Genomic DNA, 19,787 nt, shown 5'->3' on the forward strand with positions numbered 1-19,787 from the left:
ACAGTCCGGCTCAGGGTCAGGAGGGACGCGTGTTTGCGAACGGATCCTGTGGGGGACACAGCATTACACGCACGGCTACTAAAGAGGATTAGCACGCCGTCTTCAGAGATAAACTTATGAAAATCCTGTTTGTGACAGCAGCCGAGCCCTGACGCATCTGACAAATAAGATCAATCATTTATAGAATTATGCTAATTAGGCCTGCATTCATTTACCCGTCACACTTCACACAGAGAGCAAAGGCTGTGATGCGTTTCCTGCGGGAGTTTTGAGGGTCTTTCTGATGCATGTTGGTTGTATCTGCACTCTGTGGACTGATGTGACCTAAAATCAGTCAAAGCACAGATTTATGGATCTAGATCTTTCTCTCCTCATGTGAAGGATGTAGGCCAGTGAGAGCTGTGTGTAAATCTCACTCCCCTGACCTCAAGAGGTGCCCTAGCGACTGACTCTAGGCTGCAGTCTTTAGCTTACTTGCTAGCGTGCCCAACTCGAATCCCACTCGGAGGGGGGTGAGTAGGACTAGTTACATTTGGTGCTTTGACCCAGATGGTAGTGAGGTTTGGGGGGTGGGGGTGTCCCCTTATTAACAAGGTTATTCTCTTTAGTGTCCTTATTAACAAGGTTATTATCTTTAGTGCCCTTATTAACATGCCCACGTTGCACGCCGAAGACCCGGTTCAAATCCCACTCAGAGCGGGCCTGAATAGGCCTGGTTGCATTTGGTGCCGTGACCCAGATGGGAGTGAGGATTGGAGGGGAGTGGGGGAATGAGTATAATGGACATAGGTTAGTAAGAGTTACTCCCCTGGCCTCAAGAGGCACACTAGCCACAGACTCTAGGGGCTGCGGTCATTAGCGTCCTTGTTAGCCTGCCCACCTCCCATGCCAAAGACCGCGGTTCGAGTCCCGCTCAGAGGGGTTACATAAAGCTCACAGCACTGGCCTAAGCTATCAGTTTTTAGTGTAATTGTTAGCACCCGCCTCGCACGCCAGAATCTCGCTCGGAGCGGCTCGAGTTAACCTCACTCCCCAGGCCTCAACAGGCACAATAGCAACTAACGCATCCTACTCGGAGCGGGCCGAGTTGGCCTGGTTACATTTGGTGCCGTGACCCGGATGGGAGTGAGGATTGGAGGGGGGTGGGGAATAAGTGTACTTACAGTTAAGATACTTACAGTATCACCTTGCACCTTCACTCATGGTTTTTATGCCTATATAGGGATTTTAGAATATTATTTTATGGTGTTTTATATAATGTATGCTATGTAAATTACTCTGTTCAGCTTAGCTGTCTGTGTGCTATATAAATACATTTTACTTCCTATCATGGGATTTCTTGGAAGTATCTTGGAGTACATTAGTACAATGACACTGTCAACTAATACCATAACAATTCTTCCACATGCTCCAATAATTTCAAGAGTTTATTTACTTTGGCATCAAATGTCAGTCAAAATAATAAACACTAAAAAGCCAATAGACACCTTTAGGGAGAAATGTTGCTGCAGCACTGTTAGTCTAACAGTAGGATGACTATAAAACATGAGCAAATATATCAATAGGGTCATCATCACGTAAAAAAACAAATCACGGTGTAAAACTGTTACATAGATTTACAGCAGCAGCTCAACCCATAATCCTTCTGAAGAACACCAGACATTAATCTGAAAATGCTCTGTACATGTACCTTATTGAATGATTGTTAGAAACCACATAAGTTCCACCACTGTCCTATCACAGTACTTGAGTGTAACGATCGAAAAAGCACCTCTTGCATTGCAAAATCATGCCACAGTGATATATTAGATGATGCAATATAGAATATGCAAAAGTCACTTTTAAGAACACCATAGTATATTTGTGTTGGCTCACCTTGAGGTAGTCATTTTCCGATCGAAGGTCCTCGATTTCCCTCAGCAGTTCCTCCTGGGCCATTTCCTTGCCCTCCGTTTTGAATTGTGCGTCTTTCTCCGCTTTGCATTCGTCCGCGTGCGCACCGGGCGCAGGTGCAGCCTGAGATCCTCCCGCTCCGAGCGCCAGTCCGCGCACCCGAACCCCGGCCGCCTGCTCGCTCGAACCGGAGCCGCTGCCCGACTCCGCATCGCTACTGGCGGCCTGAACGAGTCTTTGCTCGTCGGACAACGGCTCGGAGGGACAGTCGGACAAATCCGAGCTGCTATCCGTCTGACAGACGCCGCGTGCGGTGGGCACGCGTATCGGGGCCAGCCTCCCCTTGCTCTTGGGGATCTGCGGAGCGACGGTATCAACCGCTTTGCTCGCAGGCTTCGGTTCGGATGCTGCATGCTGAGTGACCTTAACGGCCTTTTTTGTCGCTGAGGGTTTGATGTTGCTTTTTGCAGGTGCTGATGCGGTTTTGTCCTTCGCGCCCGGGACGGTGCGTCTCGGAACGCGGCTCTGAGGCGTCACTGGCGCGGCGGACGCTTGCTGCTTGTTGAATTTTGGGGATTTTGGCACGATCGCTTTGGCCGTGCGCGAGTGCACATCCTTCAGGACGGGTCTGGCAGGGGACGGCGCGCGGTTTAACCTCTTCTTCTCCACCTGAGGATGAGGATGATGGCTCTGCGGTTTGGTGTCGGAGCCATTAGAGCTCTCCATTATACAACCTGACAGACGGATCCAGCCGCGCGCTTCTGTCTCATCACTTCAGATGGACGCGCGCCCGTAATTCACTTGCCATCACCGCGTCGTTCCTCGTGCTTCCTAACGAAATACGGTGGATGGTGTTGTGTCAAGTGTGAATCTCCGTGGTTCAGTGCGTTGGATCAATCCGTCCGTCCATCCCTCCCCCGGGATTACAGCACTCCCATCTCTCCCTGCTGTCCTCTCCTCCTCCTGGCCGCCTCTCTCTCTCTCACACCCCCCGGCTGACGGGAAAAATCTGCAGCCGCTGCGGTCTGACGCTCCCCGTCCGTGTCTCGTGTCTCGTGGAGCGCATGCGCCTGTTTTTCACACACAAGCACCGGGCACACCCCTCCTCGCGCTCCGGTACCGGTCAGGCACGCGTGCGTACGCGTGGAGACGCAATGAGTACGGCACGCGTGCTCACACACATCACTACAACAGAGAAACAGGGAGAGATTTTAGTTTTTTTTTTTTTTAAATCTACATCATTTTTTATCATTTTAGGTGTAAATGAAATAATTACTACTTTAATATTTTTTTTTAAGTATGATATATTTTATCATAACCAATAATATTTTGAATGAAAACCAAAACTGATAAATACAACCGGTCCGTCTTTAAACAGATTACCACAGACGGACCGGGATTCCCGAAGGATTCCCGACCAAGTATTGAGTGCATAACTGAACATAATTATCTGAAGGTTGACTTTTTTTGTATTAAAAACACTTATATGTTAATTTTTTGACATAGGAATTGTGGGTTTTCATGAGCTGTATGCCAAAATCATCAGTATTAAAACAATAAAAGACCTGAAATATTTCAGTTGGTGTGCAATTAATCTAAATTATATGAAATTTTAATTTTTATCATTACATTATGGAAAATAATGAACTTTATCACAATATGCAAATTTTTTGAGAAGGACTTATATATATATATATATAGAGAGAGAGAGAGAGAAATTAGATGCATATATACACAAACACATACATATGTGAATACATATACATCTGTCTGTCTGTCTGTCTGTCTATCTATCTATCTATCCACACACCTTCATATATCCTACACACATATGCATAAGATAAATATATAAATAGCCTACATTGTTTGTGGTGTACATAAACACACACACACACACACACACACACACACACACACACACACACACACACACACACACACACACACACACACACACACACACACACACACACACACACACACACACACACACACACACACACACACACACACACACACACACACACACACACACACACACACACACACACACACACACACACACACACACACACACACACACACACACACACACACACAAAATCACCATCTGATAGGCCTTCCTTTTTATTTGCACTTGTATTTCTAAAATTCCCAGGGATTAAACTTTATGCATACATTTACCAAAAATGATAGTTCACTTTAAAATGAAAATTCTGTCATCCTTTACTCGCCCTCAAGTTGTTTCAAACCCGTATGAATTTCTTTCTTCAGCTGAACAAAAGGGAAGTTAACTGGAGCCATTGACTTCAATAGTAAGGGAAGTCTATGGAAGTCAATGGCTCCAGTTAACTGATTGGCTACTGACATTCAAAATATCTTCCCTTGTGCTCAGCTGAAGAAAGAAATTCATACAGGTTTGAAACAACTTGAGGGTGAGTAAAGGATGACAGAATTTTCATTTTAAAGTGAACTATCCTTTTAAAAACAAACTGGATTGCAGTAGTTTTTCAGTCAGCTTGTTTATCCAATAGCGCCATCATACTGTGAGGAGGCGGCAGTGCATCTCTGAAAATAAAAGTGAGATCCTACAATGAACACACAACAATAAAACATGTTGCTTACTTAGAATGGATAGAACCAGAATGCAAACACACATCTATGTAATAAATATATATCTTTATTTGCACTTCATTAGTTTAAAAATGCCACAAGTTATAAATACCACAAAACTGCTTAAACATGCCAAACTGTTTCAAATAACTAATATCAATGTATTATTCGTACAAAGTAGGCCTACTCTTCAATTCTGCAATGCAATGAGGTTTCATTTTTTTGTTTTTGTAATGTAGTAAATACTGCGATTGGCTGAGACTAAACCAAGACTTGTTCTGTACAAAGTGAAGGTTCATAAAGGCAACACGTATTGCTGCTAAAAGAGAAGTTTTAAGAGCGTGTTGGGTTTAAACGTTTTCAAGACAACTAATGCGTGAAGAGCAGTCCCTCTGGGGAAGACAAACCAAGCTTCACACACAGAAACAAAATCAAATATAAATACAAAAAAGAAAAAAGGCGAGAGAGAGAGCATGCATTGAAACACAAATGTAGAAATGACCAGGTTTTTCTTTTTTTCTGAAATAATGATAAAAGTATAAGAACTCTGACTCCAGATTCAAATAGAATCCAAAAGAAATGATCAACTTGCCAATCCTGCAGAGAAACAAATGAAAAGCACTTGGTGAAAAGGATCGGAATATCTCATAAGGTTACAATACGGCACAAGCCTGCAAACATGAACATGTTGAGGTTAGCACTACACTCTCTTTAACACTGTTAACACAAAATACACAGGTTTAGGTTGGTTATAAACTTTCAAAGGACACACGGTTCAAAAAGTTGAAAAATAAATGGAGTTATTAATACAGAACAAAAAAGCTACAGCAAAAAGCTATTTTTCACCTCAGCAGCAGACAATAGTCTCTCAAAAGGTTTCTGACGAGAATGTTAACGCGTTACAAATAACGCAAACACACTTCCACTACACACGCACATCAACTTCCTATTATTTGATGTACAGTGAATATCATTAAACTTGTCCAGAACACTTACAGGTCATATTTCACCCCAAGCAGAAGATTTTTTAATTACATTTTGCATACGGACAATGAAGATTGTGACATTATTTTAAAGAAAACTAAGCACATTTCCACCCGCATCACTGTAATGAGAAAAAGACAATTTTGCTGTATATTTATTTGTAAACAATATTCGGTAATATTTGTTGTACTGCCATTATTTAGCCACCGGTGGGACGTTTGCCATTATATATTTAAAACAATAATATCTTAGTAAAAACCTTGTAGTTTTGACAAACTATATATCATTTGAAAGTTTACTATTCAGTGACGGTGACTGATTTTCAAAATAAATTACAGGAGTAATAATTTATTATTTTGCAACAAAGCCTGTTCAGAACTTTATTTTAAAATTGCAATAAACATGAAAAATCATGTAAGATTGGTAGACATTTTGGTAATTTTTTTGAGATAATAAGGTCAGTGATTCGCCACTTGTGATGTCTACGAGCTATAATGGACATACATGTTCGTTTTATGTGTTTATTATAGGTTGAGTATAAAACAAATACTGCCAAATTGCTCATACTACTTCTCAATATGATGTCTACTTCATAAATTTTATGAGAATTATGGAAATATATGGCTCAGATCACTCAAACCATATATGGTCAGTAATAGAGCTGGGTTCATCTAGTGAAAAATCTTCCTGAAAGCTAATTTTTTGAGATATCATCCTAAAATACTGGCTTTGATTTTATTGCAGTCTTAGAGTAAAACATGTTATAAAATATATATGATATAAAATGTAAGCAATATAAGCAATAAGCAACCGATTTCACTTTATTATAATGTATTAGTATTAATTACATTTCAGTAATTAGAGGAGGGGTGCTTAACTGTCATAAAAATAATGTCAAATATAGCAATATATTTTAAGAAAAATATTTTGGGGTCGGATAAGTATGGAAGCTTGTTTCTGCTACAGAATAAAAAAGGTAATTGTGACTTTTTATCTCCCAATTCTGACTTTTTAAATCGCAGAATTACAAGTTATAAAATCGGAATTGCGAGATATAAATTCGCAATTGCAAGAATAATTTCTGTTAACTTGCAAATCTTGAAATTCTTTTTATCTCGTAATTATTATTATGAGTTTACATCTCTCAATTCTGTGAAAAAAGTCCTTATTATCTTTTAAAATGTTTTATTCTGTGGTGGAAACAAGCTTTCATAGAATATGACCCAAACATATTTTCATGAAATTCACCCAATAAGAAACCCAATATATTTTAATTTTTTTTCCAGACGCTCAATAACGCGGTCACTCTTCTATATTTAAGGACAGTTGCTATGAAAAAGGCATCATATTCCCAAAAACTCATTGCTACTGCATATCTGACGCCAGCAAGTCAGTTGAAAATAGCGTTTTCAATCTAATATTTGTAATATTACACAACTAAAGTCCTTCATCTAACACAGGCAAATAACTCAATCCAACGCAAATCCAGTGGAATCAGTGTTTTTCCAGGAACGCAGAGGCATAGTGATGTTAATTGAAGAGAACAAGTGTACTTCAGTTAGTGATGCTGCCGAGTATCAAAAGATCCTCTTAAATGTCCATTTTTATGCTCTCCACAGAGAAATAGCCCTTTTGGCGAGAGCATTTCAGTTCTGCCATCCAGATCCAGCGAATAAAACAATGAACTCCCGATTAATGACCTTCCTTTATTCTACTCAAGTTAAATGACACTGAAAGAGGGCTACTAAATAACAAAACTAAAGGTTAATCTTCTGTACACAGGTCCTTCACTAACGTTCTGCATTTTAGCTGTTCGTAAACTAGCTGTAAATGGATTGTAGTGCAAAACAACGGATAACACAAAACCCAACCTCAACAGTAACAATGATAGAACATAAGGCATATAGACATTAAAAATTTCAACCCCAACCACGCTGGCGATTAATAATGGGCAGAACAAACCACCTCGCGAACACACAGCCGAAATTTGGCATGAAACGCAGAGCCACTTCACTTTTAATGCCGAATCAATTTGGAAAAGTGCTTTTTAATTTGAGACCAGGAACGCTTTCCATTAGAAATGCCAGAAATTAAACGTGAAGTGAAAGACAAGGGTAGAGTATCTGTCGTCTGGTTTCAGCTAGGATGTAAATTACATATAAATAGGATTTGATGGGTTATGACATACGTTTGAACTCACATCATGCGTATTTGTGGTGTGTGTAGAGCGATATTCCATAGGAAAGGCACGTGTCAGATCAACGCAATCATGTGCTTCCAGGAAATGAGGTAGTGTATGTATGGGCCGTCAAAAATAAATGCATCTATGTGTGTGTGTGTGTGATGAAATTAATGTTCTTTATTGGCATCTAGAAGTACCAAAATATGAACTACAATTAATTGCACTGTCTATCATTAGTGTGTAATCTACAGCGAGGGATGATTAAATGTAATATTGGGCGTTTTGTCTTTCATCTTCTCTGGTAATCCAGGCCATCATCTCATCAAACATATGGGCTGGTGTCTCAAGCTCATTGGCCCTGGTGGCGGGAGTCTGTAACAGCATGTGTTGGGTTATAAAAAGGAAGGTGGTGTTGGGTTTCTAAATAAAGCATGAACCAAGTCTCAACAGCAGCGCATGCGAGGTGGAGGCAGCTCTGGTGGGATTTCAGGTTCGGGCTGAAGGGACAGGACACTGTTGGACAGCTCTCTACTGGGGACTTCAAGTGGCATCTGTGGAAAGACAACATTTTGTAAGATTTTAAGATGTTATTGACTCTTCACTGATGTTCATTGCACACAAAAATTGCAAGCTCTTGATCAAAAGAGATGCCAATTAGCTGGAAAAAGAAATTACATGTGCTCTGAGTTTGGGTCGCTTAAAATGTGCATTTGTGAACGCAACATGCACCAACCTTCATCACCAACTTGTAAAGAGTAATCAACAAAAGAGGAGCTTTAAGGGCTGTTTGCGGGTTTCGGCCAAAACAACCAATAACAATAACTAAGGACATACACAAACATAGTAAAAATAGAATATAGAATGTAATAAATATAATAAAACTGAATAAAAATATAATAACACAGGATTATGTTTTGTCACGTGTGTTTTAGCTGGTTTCCAGTGTGATCTATGCTGTGTTCAAAACCACCCCATATACCCTCATTCACTATTTCCTGCATTAGTCCACTAATAAAGTTCACTTTAAATGAATGAAAATGAGAGAAAATTCCATTGAGCGTACATCGGCTGTATGTACGGCTATTGAATGCACTTGGTAACGCTCAGAATAGTTTTGGACACCACTACATATGGCTGTCCCATCAAATAGTGCCATATTTAAGGGTATAGGGCGATAAACTCATTTTGTCTGGTATATATTCTCCCTGTTTTGTTCAGTTCTTTGACCTGTCTCGTCAGTGTTTTAGGTGGTTGTAATATTGGATTAAAAACTGTTTTTGCATATGAGCCAATGTAAATAAAATGGAGTAAAGATTAATTTATAAAACTATACAATGTATACAAAATCTGTACGGTGTGCATTTTTTTTCTGTAAAATAAAATCTTATTTTTCTCTTAAAAGCATTTTTTTTTTTACATTTTACATTGAATGTTACAATATTTTTGTTAAATATTTTAGAAATGATAATAATAGTTGATATTATTATTTCATATTCATATTTTTAATCACACAATTATGCAGCCATACAAAGAAGCAAATAATTGTGCAGCCCTAATGGAGAATGAGGAATAAATAATAAATTATTATATTAATAATTACTGCATTTGCAAAAGTTTGTGGCATCAAGTATTTTTTGTTCAGTATGTAAATAGAGTATCTCACCTGCTTTGGTCTCCTAAATGTCCTGTACAAAACAATCTGCTGTTGATAGCATGCGGGTCAGACGGTTCCTTCCTGTCTAAGTGGGCGGTTCTTGGCCATAATAAACTGAAAGTGGATCTGACTTCATGCCAATAGTCAAATTCTGGCTCTGCAAGTCTATTGACATCTTAAATACTCGGTTTAGCTCTTGATGATACTATTTGAGCCAGAAACACCCATGATAGCTGATGAATGCCACATTCTCAGTCAAACTCATTATACTCATGTCAAAGTATTAATTTCAAAAAGCTCCACTTACCTTACTCAAAATGTCATCAACCAGTTTAAGGAATATCTCATCCACGTTAAAGTTATCCTTGGCACTGGCCTCACAGAAACGCATCCCTGATATCCGTGAAGCAAACTGCCATTCAGAGAAGAGAAAAAGTATTTTATTTCAGTGCGACTGTTCTCCTGGTTGGGCTAAATATTCACATAATTAAATATTCACATAAGTTAACCGAGGCTCCTTCTCTTCTAGAATGGTAACACACCTTGCCATTGTATGACCTCAGAAGATGTATGGACTGCTTTAATGACAGTCTTGAATTGCACTGGATTGAGTAAATAGTGTTTGGGTGAACTAAAGTGTGTTGTCGAGTTAGTTTTAGTCTCAGTGGGTCTGGGAAGGTTGGCGGAGGCATTATTTAGAGCAGTCAAAGAATCTCTTTGTGAAGCCCTCAGGATCATAATGTCCCTGTGTCCAGGGCTTTGGACGGACTGTAAGACACTGAGTTGTTCAGCATCGTCCTCCATCAAACTAAATGTCAAGGTAAACCTGAGACAGCATTAAACAGCTGAATTTAAAATACTACATTTAGGTTATACTAAAGCTATAGCAGCAAATAAACAGTTATCAGTGCTAGATATAGGAATACGAGGACTTTGTGTCTCATAGAAAAAGTCATTACCTAGCAACGTTTGCCGCACCATTGGTCACACCCAGTGTTGTTATTCATAACTTAAACCACATAAAACTAATAAAAGCCGCTTGTTTTTCGGTTATGGAAATAACACAGAAAAATATAATTAAAAGGGTCATATAATGCTTTTTTAATGATTTCCTTTTCCTTTAGTGTGTAATTCATCTGTTTATATACAAGATCTGCAAAGCTCATCGTCTCCCACAATCTGATTTATTCTCTCTACCAGAGGACACTGATCCAGAGTGGACCGGTTCAAATTACTCACGGTTCAGATTGTTTTACGGTTTTAGAGTCACGGTTTTGGTACGTGCTATGTTCAGGGTAATTAAGGCATTTGTCAAATAAAAATGAACAAAATAAGAACAAATAATCAAGCTAAAGCAACAGCACAAATACATACAATATAGCATAAATGCATATAAACTGTGCTTTTAAGGATTTTCAGGGATCTAATAGTGGTTTTCAGGTACAGAAATTGAATAAAGTAATCAAATATAAAATAAAATTTGCATATTATAACCTTTGCTGTATAAATTATGATTAATCATTATTGACGTTACAAAAGCTATTCAGTCAAAAGCATTGGTTTTAATATATATATATATATATATATATATATATATATATATATATATATATATATATATATATATATATATATATATATATATATATAAGTATAGAAAAATGTAGACATAGAACAGATCTCGGGATGTTCATGAATAATCTATGATTGATTCATTGTTGTACTTAATTTAAATAAAACTGCAGTCCGTAAGTTTTTCCCGTTTTGTCCCCATCTCTGTTTGAAACCTGCAGTTGCAGTTATTTGTTGAATTATCATCTTTACGTGGGTTGTGCATCGGTACGGCTCCTCAGCGCAGATGAATCTAATGTTTTAAAGTGTGTGTGTGGCTGTCAGTTATCGCACCTGTGCAGATACTGTAATTCAGAATTAAAGATTCTACGTCTAGGAAGTACAACAAAAAATAAGAATTTTCACTGGAAAATGTCACCTAAACAAGTAACATGTAAGTAAAATCAGCATTGCATGACTACATATATTCAGTGTGTGTATTAGTGTTACCTGTAGATTTAAATTCTGTCCAGGCTAATCTTTTGCTTCTGATGATTGTCACTTGTCTCTTTCTGGATTACAATCCGCCATTAAAATTTATATAAATAAAATATAAATAATATTAAACTCAGTCTCACCCTCTCAGCTTGTTGTCGTGAGATGGCGCGATCAGACTCGCAGTCCAGTTTGTTCCCAACCAATAAGAGCTCAGCATCCTCTGACGCATACTGCACAGAACCAAAACAAGTTCACTTGGTGGGGAAGAAGAGATTTGCTGCACAACAGAAAATAAATCAGTGTGTTTGATGTTTGATCACCTTGTCTATCATCTTCATCCATTTAGGCAGGTCTTCAAAGGTTTCCTGCTTGGTGATGTCGTAGACCAGCACGATGCCTTTTGCGCCGCGGTAATACGCTGAAGTGATACTGTTAAACCTCTCCTGACCTGCCGTGTCCCTGCAATTATTCAGCGTTATTACACTCACATAACATTCAGAGTGGGGAATAAATCATACGCTAGACTATGAGAGAAAGAGCATTGATTTAACAATGAAATGTGTCTCTATAATCATAGGCGGTTGGAGGGGTGAAGCTGAAAAAGTATGAGGGATTTGTGAAGCCAGCTGAAAAAGAAAGTCAATTTATTTTCATTTTTATAATACATTACAAAGACAAACAACAGCCACCCATAAAATCATACACAGTAAGAACAGGAAGGTTCATTATGTACATGATTAGCATGTGATCATATATTCTTTTACTTTAATTATTTCAAAAAGCATTCATATCTCAGCAGACTTTCATGTGAAGATTTTTCACATCATGATTCAAAGGAAAAAGAAAAACATTACAGCACACGACAGATGTTTATCTCCTGGTTTTTACTGTACCTTATTCACCCTAGTCTGGCTGCATTTTTCCAAAACAGGATATGATGTCGCAAAGATGACCGGTGAGGCGTCACATGTCAATGAGCAGTTAAGACGGACAGTGAAGGAGCCGTGGATGCTTGGAAGCTGGATGTGAGCGGACATGTGTTACAGACGTGACGTTCAAAAGCAGACATCTGCAGAAGTGTGTTGTGAGAGAAGCCGGCGAGTTTCAGGGTTAAAAGGAAAAAAATATATTCATAAAGTGGGTGGGGTGGGGTGGGGGTTAGTATTCGTTTGTGATTAGTTAGTAGATGACTGACCCAGATTCCACTAGAACAATGAAATAAAGATTAGTTTACACTAATACAGAACAGAATAGAAGAGAACTTCTTAAATAGTATAGAACAATGTGAATCTACATAGAACAGATCTAGGGATGTTCATGATTGATCTATGATTGATTAATTGTTGTACTTAATTTAAATAAAACTGCAGTCCATAAGTTTTTCCTTTTTGTCGCCATCTCTGTCTGAAACATACAAATGCAGATCTTTACGTGGGTTGTGCATCGGCACGGCTACTCTGTGCGGATGAACCTAATGTTTTAAAGAGTGTGTGTGGCTTGAAGTCACCGCACCAGTGTGGAAATGAAGCAGACTCAGCATTCATAATAAGAAAGTTTCGTATCTGTTTTTTCTATATTAGGCCCCATATTATCAGTCATAAATAAGTTATAATTTAAACAAATTAAACTAATGCTAAACAGCCTAAATGTATTAAAAGGGGAAATGCAGAGACTCACAGTTTATATGTTTTTGTTTTTATTTTGAGTCCTCCACATATGATTTTTTTGTATTAATTTTAAATCACAATCAACAATGGCAATTCAAAATTCCTGAAAATTGGCATCCCAACATAGAACTGGATGGAGTCTGAAAACAACTGTTCCAAATAGAATAGAACAGACCCAAATTAAATAGAACAAAACCGAAACCAGTAGAATCTGCGTTCACACTTGTCATGTTTGGTTGGATTAAAACGAACCCTGGTGCGATTGCTCGTTTAGTGCGGTTCATTTGAACATATGTGAACGCTGCCATCCGAACCCTGGTGCGCACCAAACAAGCGGGCCGAGAGCGCTAAAAAGATGGGTCTCTGTCCGCTTCCAAATGAACTCTGGTGCGGTTCGATTGATATATGAACGCAACACAGACCAAAGACATGTAAACGAATCAAAAACCGGACGTAATGTCACAAAATGCGACGCATAGTCAGCTGATTTGACGACGCGGAAAGATCGGTGTATCCAAAATGAGTAACGTTAACGTTAGAGGGCACACGTAGAGCAACGAGGAAGTACCTCATCAATATTTGGTCCGACGAGCATGTTTCAAAATGCTAGAAAAAACGCACAAAAAGCACACCTGATTCTTCTCATCAAAGAACCTGTGTTGCCAATTTGACGGTACAGACGACAGCTGTCTCTTTTCTGCACAACGGAGGAAATCCTGGAGCTGTTTTGAATGTTTTGAACATTTTATGAGCTCTTCATGAGTTCTCAACGGGTAAAATAATACCATGTACATGCATAAAATGATCGCGCTTAATCCAGCACACAGCATTGTTTTGAGTGTTTTCGGTAAGCGAGCTCCAACATTATATAAGCCGACCAATCAGGTTGAGCGCGTCTCCCTATGCCTTTGGTTCGGTAACTTTAGGTTCGCTGTTAAAAATGCCAGTGTGAACGTTAAGCAGACCAGGACTGTATGCTTTGTTTTTGTTTTTTGGTCCGGACCAAACGAACCAAACTACAAGTGTGAACGCACTCTAATAGAATAGAACAGAACCAAACCAAATGAAAGGGAATATAATCAGAGCAGAAAAAAATAAAATAGAAGAAACAGAATAGAACCAAACCACAAGACAACTGGACAAAATAATTGAAAAGGGAAGAATAAAACTGAAGAGAATAGAATTAATAGCCGGCGGTCAGCGGGATTGATAAGGAGCGGGTTAGAAGGGATGGGACATACATTTCAGTTAGTGAGATGTTAATAGTGATATCACACTTATAATGCACATATTTACATTCATTGTTGAATTATGGGATGCTGTGAGTGTGTAAATCATAGATTTAAAGGGATAGTTCACCCAAACATGAAATTTGTGTCATTATTTACTCACCCTCAAGTTGTTCCAAACCTGTATGAGTTTCTTTCTTCTGCTGAACACAAAAGAAGATATTTTGGAGAATATGGGTAACCAAACAGCTAATGGACCCCGTTGACTTCCATAGTATCGAGAAAAATAAAAAATAATTCCTATGGAAGTCAACGGGGTCCATCAACTGTTCGGTTATTGACATTCTTCAAAATATTTTCTTTTGTGTTCAGCAGAAGGAATAAATTCATACAGGTTTGAGATGACAATTTAAAATGTTTGGGTGGAGTATCTATTTAATGCCACAGTAAAAAAAATAAGTTTAGTGCTTTAATGACCCCAGATATGCTTTCTGATCTCTGTGAGTTTACTCAATGCCACAGTGTTAGTTAACGTCTGGTTAACTGTATGCAAACACAGCTGATTAAATCTCAATAGCTACACATGAAAGACGTTAGACTGGGTCTCAGAGACTCTGGTCTGGAATTTATGACTTGATCTCATGTGCTTTTCTGAGACACAGGAAGTGACATGGCGGGCTGAGTCAATGATAAGGACACGGCACTTCCTCTCCACTCACCAGATCTGTAACCTGATCTTCTTTCCTCTCAGCTCCACCGTTTTGATTTTAAAATCCACACCTTCAAAATGAGAAGAAATCAGATCAGTCATAAACAGTGTTGGGTTAGTTACTCTCAAAAAGTAATGAATTAATAGTTACTAAGGACATCTTCAATGGTATAATTAGATTTCTATACAAGTCACTCACTCCAAAAAGTATTTAATTACTTACTACTAATTACTTTCCAAACCCTATATCAACCTCAAGTTAAGTGATGGGACATGACACGGCTCTTAATTCATTCAAATAAAATAATTAAAAACTACATCAATTATTCTTATTCACTGACCAATGTATTACAAATGTGAGAAGGATACAAAAACATGCATTTTAAAGTTAGACTTTAAATTTTGATGTTAATTCCACTATTGTATTATTTATATTTGTTCTACAGTCTATACACAGTATTTAGTTAAATTACTTGTGAAGTAATTGTAACAAAATTACACAAAACATACAAGTAATCCCTTACTTTACTCTTTCAAGGGAAAAGTAATTAAATTACAGCAACTAATTACTTAGTAACTAGTTACACCCAACACTGGTCATAAAGTTCATGCTTATCAAACACTTAATTGAAATCATTAATATTTAATGTACATACAGTCAAACCAAAAATTATTCAGACACCAGACCTAATTATTTTACTAGTCTGACACTACACTATATATTTATGTAAGTGATGAGAGCAAAATAAAGTAAACTGTAACATATTATACCCAAAAATTCTTCATACAATGACTACCTATAAAACTGATACAAATTTGGGACCAAAATGATTGAGACACTTTGACCTGAGCATATTTTGCTGAAGTGTCTTTTCTTTAATTGCTAATAATCCATTACATCTCTTTCTATCAAAGTTATCTGACATTATCAAGATGAATTTGTTCTGACAGTTTAACTCTGAGTTCTTGTCATATTTTATTACCATTTTCTAAACTATAGTGAATAAAATGATAATGTGAGAAAATGTTGAAGGTGTCTGAATAAATTTAGGTTTGACTGTATTTGGGTCAAGTATGTTTTAAGCCCGTGCTTTAGGACAACAAACAGCTGAAGTAAATGCACAGCTCATGTTCTCTGTGTCTTTCACAAGCGTGACAGAGCAGAAAACTGAGGTCAGGCATGTTGCGGCAGCTGTGAACCTGTGTCTGGCTATTCTGGGATACTGGATTGTTAGGGTAGGTTAACTAACAACATATACTGGATTGTTAGGGTAGGTTAACTAACTGGGTTAGTTGGCAGCATGCATCTAATCTGATGTGAAGGCATGTCATGAATGAGTGAAAACCTTGCCATAACAGTTTTTATGTGGCTAAAAATCCGATTTGGTACCAAAGAGTTTCATTATTTGAATCAGAAGTTTTGTGAGTCTTTGCGTGTTCTCTAAATGTGCTTCTGTTCACATGACTGATGCAGATTGATTTAGCGTTTGGAAGAGCTCTCGTGTAATGACATTACAGAACAGCTGGGTACGAGAATGAGAGATGAACAGTTTAGACACAGACACAAAATAAACTGGCATTCATAACATAAAACTCTAAAGCGTTTTCATCTGTATTTGTAACTATTATTACTAAATAAAGTTATTATGATTGAATCTAATTATTATTAAATGAAATGTTCTCTGATAAGGTCACAGGGCCAGAAGTGATTTTCAGATTGGGGTTTCCTAATGTTTTTTTGTTGACAGTTCTCATGTTACAATGTTTTATTTGAATAGATTTTTTATTAGATTTTTAAAAATGATCTAAATGAAAATATCCATGACAAAACACTAAGCACAATTCACTAGTTGTAGGGCTGCACAAATAATCAAATTTCTAATCGTGATTACAATTACAGATTCCGATTATGTAATTGTAATAATTTTAAAAATTATATATTAATATATCGCGATACAAATCATATCGTAAGTTCAGTATCGTGATTTATATCTTATCGTGTTACACCCCTAGTATAAAGCTATTCAAAACATAATTCAATGTAAATTGTGATCCCAATTACAATTTCAAGGAATTAAATGACAATTATAATTTTATACCATAATCGTGCAGCCTTAATAGTATGTAATAACTAGGGATGCACCGAATCCAGGATTCGGGTTCGGATTCGGCCGAATATTGGGCTTTTAGACTGGGTTCGGTTTCTGCCGAACCTTAGAATTTTTTTCCACCGAACCGAACCCGCTTGCACTACGCGATACTGGTCGAGCATGATGCCGCGGTTGATTATGGCAACGTGTTTACTAGGTGGACCGTTCGAATGCAGTAGGCTGTGAGAAAGTTAAAACGGAACTTGTGAACAGAAAATGTGTTGTTTGGCAGTACTTTCATTTACAAGAAGGCAATTCAAGTCGAGCTATATGTTCAATTTGCAATGCCGATTTGTTATTGCGGTGGCAATAACCCTAAACAATAGCCGCTGGATGTCCGGTTCGCGAACGAATCGTTCTTTTTAACCGGATCTTTTTAGTGATCCGGTCGAACCAATTCACCAAATCGGACTGAATCGTTCTAAACGGTTCGCATCTCAAATCAGCGCTGATCCCACAAGTTACTATAGTTACTCACTTTCTGACATGAGTGACACTCCCTCAGACTAGAAATAAACTAATATCTTGAAGTATATGTTTGTAACTCCAACAGTTCACTGAACTGAGACATGTTTCGCTGTGAGAGCCGGTGAGCTGAGATACTGCGTGATAGCGTCGTCTTGAACCGAACTGTTTCTCTCGGAGTGGGACGGCTGATGCTGTTTCTCTCGGAAAACTGATGCTGATAATATATGAGCACGGGTGAACCAAGGATTTGTGTAAGTTTGTGTTATGTCAATGTAAGTTTATTTAATCTGTGTAAAACATCAGTGTTTGCACGACAGTGGCTGTATTGAGTGCTTTTGCAAAACACGCATTAAAAAACGTATCCAAGATGATGATGATGACAATAATAATTATTACTATACTAAGTTTTAATTACAGATAATTTACATGAATGTGTTTGAATGTATTTTCATCCGCCGGTATGATAGAAATGACGACATTACGTAAGGACGTAAAAGAAGCGGTGATCTGGTTTTTTTGTGCATGAAGAAATCTACAGACAGCAATACGGCACAGTCATCCTGGCATAATGTTGCCTTTTTTTTAAATTAAAATAAAATTAAAAATACACTGCTGTGGACGTTGTTTATGTCATTAATGTGTTTACTGTGATAATGGACAGAGGATGGGAGTTGGATTCGGTATTCGGTTTCGGATTCGGCAGAATCTTAACCAGTGGATTCGGTATTCGGCCGAACCTCAAAAATCTGGATTCGGTGCATCCCTATTAATAACTAACCAACTATAACCAAATACTAACCAACTATAAATCTGATGTATTTACACTCCTCAATTAACTAATATCCAAGTGCCAATTGCTATCTGTAGTTTACAAATGAATCACAGCTAACTGCAAAGGCTATACAAACTAGCTATAGTTAGCAATATATACTAAACTAGTATACAAAGTTAGCAATCTATTCTTTAATAACCATCTACGTTCTAATAAATATACTATAATAACCATTTGCAGTTTACAAATTATTCAGTTGCATACAGTATATTAATCCATATTCTCAATAGTTTATATAATTAACAAGCTACACTAAACCAATAATATAGTTCACTAATCATTATTTCATTATTTAGGGCTCTACTAAACTGGCTATTTTTTTCCTTCATTACCTATCTTTACTTAACTATCCATAACTTGGACAGTTAAACTGGAATGTATTTGTTTTGCAAGCACAATAATGTGGTGTGTATTGTTATAATAATAAACCATAAAGATAACAGGCACTAGTAAACAAATAAACTGGCAGTCCTTGTTGACTGACAGCTGCACCAGCTTCTCTCTGTCGGTTCGTCTTACCCACAGTGGACTTGCACGCCTCGCAGAAGGTGTCATCCGTGAATCTCTCCATCAGGCTGGTCTTTCCAACACCACGGGAGCCGATGATGATCACCTGCAGTTTATAATCAGCGGCTCGGGGCGGCATCTTCCTGCGGCGCTGCGACGCTCCCACAGCGGGCGAGCCTCCACCGGCCCTCCGCTGAACACCGAAGCCCGACTCCATCCACCACTAACAGCCAGACAACATCTGCCACACGGCCAGCCCGCTTCAAACACACCCGCGCATCACGGAGGGGAACTTTAATCAACTTTAAAGCGGCTTTTCGAAAGAGTTTGTCAAAGTTTTCAGTCTCCTCAGTCAGTCAGTCGGTTGTTGTCCTGCGCTGGGAATACGAGAGCGGCCGTGACGTCACCACCACTTCCGGTTCCGAGTCCGACGCATTCCAAAGGAAGAGCAGAGCAAAATTCCCTTCAGGATAAAAACACTTGGAAGATTTTATTTTAAAAGTGGAACAATAAACTGCATTTTTAATAGCTATTTACTAGAAAAGCATAGTCAAAAAAAGATCTACCTGATACGTCAGCTATAGTATTTTACATTATAGAATTATTTTTTATTATGCTATAGCAATTACACACTTTATTTATTCTTTGACATAAAAAAATAAATGTGTATTACAATCTGAATATTGCACATGTAATATAGGGAACTACTTTTAATCGATACAAAATGTTATGAGTACTGCAAATAAGATTCTTAAATAAATTGCAAATATAAGAAAAAAATTATATCTAAAAATACATTTACAAATATAATAGCTATTCTATATGACCATAAAAATAATAAATATATTCT

At 38.0% G+C, this 19,787-nt stretch overlaps 2 protein-coding genes across 5 annotated transcripts in view; both read right to left on the reverse strand.

Moving 5' to 3' along the window:
* LOC137089279 (microtubule cross-linking factor 1) overlaps positions 1 to 3,089 on the reverse strand; it is a 75,368-nt gene extending 72,279 nt beyond the window's left edge. For 2 of the 4 annotated variants that reach the window (XM_067452818.1, XM_067452817.1), the window contains exon 1: positions 1,876 to 3,089. In XM_067452818.1, the coding sequence (XP_067308919.1) occupies positions 1,876 to 2,619 (744 nt within the window). In that variant the 5' untranslated portion in view covers positions 2,620 to 3,089. The remainder of the gene's footprint in view (positions 1 to 1,875) is intronic. The other 2 variants (XM_067452819.1, XM_067452820.1) reach the window with 1 other exon arrangement.
* Positions 3,090 to 4,553: 1,464 nt separating this feature from the next.
* On the reverse strand, positions 4,554 to 19,666 carry rab12 (RAB12, member RAS oncogene family). Its single transcript, XM_067452822.1, has 6 exons — positions 18,950 to 19,666; positions 14,991 to 15,051; positions 11,696 to 11,834; positions 11,516 to 11,605; positions 9,634 to 9,738; positions 4,554 to 8,223 (listed from the first exon to the last, which is right to left on the reverse strand). Exons 1-6 carry the CDS (start codon positions 19,152 to 19,154, stop codon positions 8,116 to 8,118), a joined length of 708 nt encoding a protein of 235 aa, XP_067308923.1. The 5' UTR covers positions 19,155 to 19,666; the 3' UTR covers positions 4,554 to 8,115.
* Between the last annotated feature and the right edge of the window lie 121 nt (positions 19,667 to 19,787).

The sequence above is a fragment of the Pseudorasbora parva genome, chromosome 9 (assembly GCF_024679245.1).
Source record: "Pseudorasbora parva isolate DD20220531a chromosome 9, ASM2467924v1, whole genome shotgun sequence".
In the NCBI taxonomy this organism is placed as follows: Eukaryota; Metazoa; Chordata; class Actinopteri; order Cypriniformes; family Gobionidae; genus Pseudorasbora; species Pseudorasbora parva.